Here is a 6000-nt window from a genome sequence, read left to right on the forward strand (position 1 = left end):
TTCATGGTCCTTTGTTCTTAGGAAACGAGACAAGTTTTTATGCATTCATGTACCAGTCAACCCTGTTATTAGCTCTTTCCACCAGAAAGTTTGCTGGTCTATATTTCAACACTATAAAAGTAACTTTAAATTTATGTAAAAAAAAAAGTATATTGTCTTACAAAATTGAAGATGCCCTTTGACTTGGATATTGACAAAAACTTTGGAAGGGAAAACAAGGCTATATCTTGCAATCATTTTATCCTGTTCAGAAAGTGAGTCAACACACTAAAAATTACATAACTGGATACAGAACAAAAGGTTGATCAAAAGTATTTATTGAGGATAATGGGTTGCATAATTAGACAATGTCCAAGCTGTTCAGTGCTTATACAGCATTGTGGACATAAGATATGTACAATTGTGATATTTATTATCAAATCTGAACAATACTTTAAGAAAATGTTAGAATATTCATACAAAATAATGAAAGATGTTCATCTAGTTGATACCAGTTTTTCACAGTATTTAAAATATTGGGTGGATCTTCACCTGAAAAATGTGGACACACAAATTCTAACTTAAAATTCTGAGGTAAGATATCTTTAATCTTTTGGAATACTGTATTGGGAGTTATGATGCTAATTGCATAACTGTTCTCAGATTGTTTCTGCAGGGTTGTTAAAGTTTTGATCAAAGTTTGAGAATGTTCACCAGCTAAGTCAGTAATACTGAAATTTTGTGATGTCATTAAATGTTTTGGAGGCATATAAGTTTTATAAAATATTAACTGTCGATTTATTTGGTTTTGCACATTTGATATGGGTTCAGATTGCAGTTCTAAAAGAGTAGCTACCACACCACCTTGATGAAGAAATCCAAAAAATACAGTTGCACATATATTAAACACAATCCAGAGACACCAAAACACATTTTGAAATTTACTTGATTCCAATATATCTGCAGCCATAACACATGCAAATGGTATGATGGGTAGTAAGAATCTTGGTTCTTGGTGTGGAAATAAAGATAAATATGAAATGGGACAAATAAAAGCTATGAAGAGATATATCATTTTTAAATTCACATCAAAGACATCTGTCATCATTTTAGAAATTGTTCTGAGCAGTCCAATTATAATAAGCACAGCTACTGGTCCCAGTAACATAGGCACATTCACAAATAAATGTAAAATTCTTGGATGGAGACCATGTTCTGCTAAATGATCACTTTGACTGTTGTAACTGATAAAGTTCCATGGAGTGATCACAAGAGATGAAAAAAAGTTTTTAATGCAGGTTAATGCAGAACTCTGTGCTAAACATTCCAAAAAGTGATCATGGAGTTGCACAATGGACCATTCTTTGTAATATAATTGATCAATGTAAACCAAGACAAGGAAGGCTGTAAGAGCACCAATAGTAGCTGATCCTGCCATAGTCATAAGAGCACTTATTTTATAGGATATAGGTGATTTTTTGAAAAATATCAGTACCCACAAAACCACAGGGGCTATAATGAAAAAAATAAAAGTTGGTCTATTAAACATTCCACTGATGGCAATACTTCCTAAAAAATATGATGAGATGCTTGACAAAGGATTAAGTTCAAAATATAATTTCTTTTTAGCAGACTTCATCTTCCACTTGGCAGATCCTTTCAAAAGAACGCAAATAAATAGCGATACAAAAAACGTCTCTAAACTGTTTGAAAAAGTTCGACACAGAAAAACTAGTGCTATGTATGATATTGAAAAAAGTTTGAGGGCAGAGTCTGAATTGATGTCAAATGTTTGACACATGATATAAATACAGTAATCTGTTATCAGAGATAGCACAGCCATCCATAATCTAGGTAAAACTAATAGCCAGTACGGTGATATTACCATCCATGAAAAATGTTGTAACCATTTCAGGAGAGATAATGGTAGTCCACTAATAATATAAGGGAACGCTATACATCGTATTGGATTTTCAGGATTAAACTCCCAAGCTCTAAACACATCAATACCTAACTGGTCACCTGCAATAAAAAAAAATATGATATTAAATTCAGAGACAAATAACCAAGAAGAGTTAAAAAATTACATGTCTACACATTTTATTTCCCGTTTGAATCTGGCAAACATAGCTATAAAAAAGAACGTGAGAAACTTAACCCCCACCCCTCCCTACCAATCTAGACATTATGCCTCTTTCTTAGTTATAGGAGTTTTCTGGTAGCCTATGATAATGTAGCCTGACTTAAGCATTGCTCTATTGATGGTGAAACTAAATACATGTAATGTGGCTGAAACCAGGATTGGCACATTATTAACCTGCAACTATCTCTGTTGATTGAAAAAATTCATCTGGGTGGATGTATCCTATCTGTGGTAAAAGTACCATAAGAAATCGTAAGATCATCAAAATTACAACAGATATTCTCATTTTGATATAGATCTAATAAGATTCTTGACGCGTCGTATCAAGAGTCAGTCAGGGAAATGGACTGCTTTGCCCTTGTTGTCTTGTACTCTTGTAATGACAGAGTTATCTTTCCCATTTATCCAAAAAGTCTCAGAAATGAACAGCTTTAAATAATCGAATAAAGGAACAATATTAAAGAATACTGAATGTTAAATACTAATAATACACTTTTTAATAAAAATGTACATTTAATCTGTTACTGCTTTGACTGAATTCACTTTTTTCTCTTCACGCACATTTTGGCACAGAGAGTATTTATATAGGTGGCGCTAAGTACTTCCGAGAAAACAAAAATTATTTTCACTATCAGGAATTTACATTTTATAGCTTTTTGTCAACAAATCTATAAATATGTCAAGATCTCTGAATCAGCGGGCGAAGGGCAAGACTTCTTCTGTTCAGATTAGCACATATCGTGATCAACATTTCAAGGTGAGGCGATTGTTTGCTTGATAATTGTGGTCTTGTAATTGCATTGGTGTCTGTAAAATGTCAATGAATGACCAAAGATTTCGTCAATTTGGTTTGAGATGTGAAGGTACAATTTCATATTAAACCACAGGGTCACAGATATGGTATGGTTTTTGTCTTTGAAATAGTTTGTAAATGACACTACGTAAATAAAATGTAAATTTTATCGCTTTATCTTCCCTTAAGTTGTTTTTAAATAAGATGTTACTGGTATTTTGTTTATTGCAGGGAAGCAGAAATGATCAGGACCATTTGCTTATACAATCAACAACGTTATATGTTGGAAATTTATCTTTCTATACTACAGAAGAACAGATATTTGAATTATTTAGTCGATCTGGAGATGTGAAAAGAGTTATTATGGGTTTAGATAAAGTCAGGAAAACTCCGTGCGGGTTTTGCTTTGTTGAGTATCCTTGTATCGATTTGTATGAAATATCTATCTTCAATTGGTTTTTTAGGAATAATGAAGTCATATCATTTCATCATTCTTGTTGTTCAAAAAGCAACTATGATACAAAACCACAGCTTAAACTTTGTATTTGATTGAAGTTGTATTTTAATGGGGTCTATTGTCTTTTTTGTTTTCACTTATTCAGATGTATCTTATTATCCTTATCCTACTAAGATATTATGTGCGAGAAGATGCTGAGAATGCTGTGAGATATGTCAATAGTACCAGGTTAGATGATAGAATAATTAGAACTGATTGGGATGCAGGCTTTAGAGAAGGTAGACAATATGGTAGAGGAAAAAGTGGTGGCCAGGTACATCATATATTTTATTTAATAAAACATTAAGTGAACAAGAGAAATCTTCAGAGTATCTTGTGGGATTTCACATCTTGTGTAATCAGCAACATGCTATCCTTTTAGATCCTTAAAAATGTGAGCCTCATACAAAATTTACCTAACTGATTTTTTTAACTGAATTGTTTTTTTTTTTTTGATTTTGAGCTCAGATTCAGAGACAGATTTTACTTTTCACTGTTTTTTTTTTTTTGTACACTCAAGTTCCAATTTATGTTTTAGGAAACTACATACAGTTGTATCTCTTTAATGAAACTAGTTATAGAAATTTAGAATTGTTCTTAGCATCCTTTTGTTCTAATGTGAAGAATTTGTATTGTAGGTACGAGATGAGTATAGATCAGATTTTGATGAAGGTAGAGGAGGATATGGTAAAATAGTTATCAATAAAATACGTACAAGAGACTGAACAGAAGAAAATCAACTTTGTATTAGAATAGGAATAGATTTTCCATGTTTTTTAAGTAATTTATGTGTGTACGTTATTGATATGCTTGAGGGAGATTTCAAGATGGTTTCTTGACAGTGTAAATATGGATTTGAATTGCAAAGGTGATAATTTGAAGGGCTCATCTGGGAGTTGTCTGAAATATTTCCAGACATAAACCCAAGAGATAGAATAAGTCCTGTATAGAATACTATTTAGTATGGTGGTTTTAAAATGTATGTATTGGTATAAATGTCAAGACTAATTTTTTATTTGTTGTATATAATGTCATAAAATGACACATTTATTCATTTTCATTTTGTAATAAAATTTTTAAATGATTTCTTGAAGTTTTTCACTTTACCAACAGCAAGAACTTTAATACAGCTATCATTAACTTCTACTGGAAAGCTTTCCAATCTATATTTGCAAATGACCTGAACTTGAATATTCTTTCTGAAAAGTGGTAAAGGCAGATTCTCTTTGGCGGTACAGAATACATGGCTGGGATTACATTATGTTAGACATTCAAGATAATTAAATACGTTAGACAGTCAGTTAAAACACATTTTACCATAAACATTATTTACTAACAAAACAATGAAAAATACAATTAAAGAGACATTATATAAACAATCACATGATTATCACAGAAGTTTTGTTTGACAGCTTAACATTTTATTCTACAGCTACAGCTATAGCTGGCATTACTTTTGATCAGTTCAATCAATCAAATTATAAAAAAATAATAACTTCTTAATAATTTTATCAGAAAAAACTCAATTTACTTTAGGAAAAATTAGGCATAGAGTAAAAGATATGACTTAAATGTCTTGTTTTCCATTCAAATCGAGACAAATATCAATTGTTTCAGTCTGATTCTGCTGAAATTTTCAGTTCATTGATATCTGTATTTGACATATGTCTAGCCTATGGTATATATCTAACTATTTTTTTGGTTAACAGTACGGTTTTCATTGGAGATTCTACTGAACTTGATAGTGGCCTACGTTCTTTTGGGCACATTATTACGTCGTAAAAGATTTTCTTCACTTTTAGTCTTCTTTCTTGTTTTACTAGATCTTCTTTTTGTATTTCTACCTCTTGGATATCTAGAGTCTTCATCCTACAATACAACAGTTTTCAACATAACAAACAATCCAGCAATCTATATGAATGTAGGAATGGCTATGAATTTATCGTGGTGAAAAAACTCTTCTTAAGAAGTCTGTCTTAAAATAATACCCAATACCAGAATTACAAGTTACAATCAAATTCATTTCTTCGTTAAAGTTCGAAAATCTAAGATCAACTTCTTCTGCAAAACTACTTACTGAATAGGCTAAGTTGGCATCTAATTGTGTACTCATGTATGCTAATTCTTTTCTGTAAGCATCTAAATCAGCTTCTAGCTTTTCTCTCTTTAGTCGTTCATAATCAAGTTGAGCTTCTAAGTCTTTAATAGTACTGAAATTCATAAAAAAAAAATGTATAGAAATATTTAAGCAAATTCTTTCTGGTGATCCTAATTAACATATTTCATCCACAAACTAGACAGACTTTGTCCCATTCATAAAGTATAAATTGATTGCAGTAAAATGTTGAGATGTGACTAAAAGAAAATACTTCAGAGATACTGTATTCATGTACCAGTACACATTGATAAATAAGAGCACCCATGTTTAATTTCAAAATGAGATTTTATATAACGATCTGAGGTACAGTCTTGATAAAAAAAAAAAGCATTCTTTATTTAAATATGTTACGGCACATCAATAAAACCAAGATATCGACACATTAGTAACCTAGTCAACATAATGTTTTCTAGTATGTTATTTTGATATGT

General features: G+C 31.2%; 2 protein-coding genes across 2 annotated transcripts; one reads left to right on the forward strand and one right to left on the reverse strand.

Moving 5' to 3' along the window:
* Positions 1–433: 433 nt before the first annotated feature.
* LOTGIDRAFT_158742 (hypothetical protein) lies at positions 434–2408 on the reverse strand (the record flags this gene model as incomplete). Its single annotated transcript, XM_009052183.1, has 2 exons — positions 434–2001; positions 2297–2408. 2 exons carry the CDS (start codon positions 2406–2408, stop codon positions 434–436), a joined length of 1680 nt encoding a protein of 559 aa, XP_009050431.1.
* A 292-nt stretch (positions 2409–2700) lies between these two features.
* On the forward strand, positions 2701–4498 carry LOTGIDRAFT_186993 (hypothetical protein). The gene is made up of 4 exons (XM_009052184.1): positions 2701–2879; positions 3147–3328; positions 3547–3685; positions 4050–4498. Exons 1-4 carry the CDS (start codon positions 2799–2801, stop codon positions 4134–4136), a joined length of 489 nt encoding a protein of 162 aa, XP_009050432.1. The 5' UTR covers positions 2701–2798; the 3' UTR covers positions 4137–4498.
* Positions 4499–6000: the final 1502 nt, after the last annotated feature.

This window comes from Lottia gigantea, assembly GCF_000327385.1.
Source record: "Lottia gigantea unplaced genomic scaffold LOTGIsca_18, whole genome shotgun sequence".
NCBI classification, from domain to species: domain Eukaryota; kingdom Metazoa; phylum Mollusca; class Gastropoda; family Lottiidae; genus Lottia; species Lottia gigantea.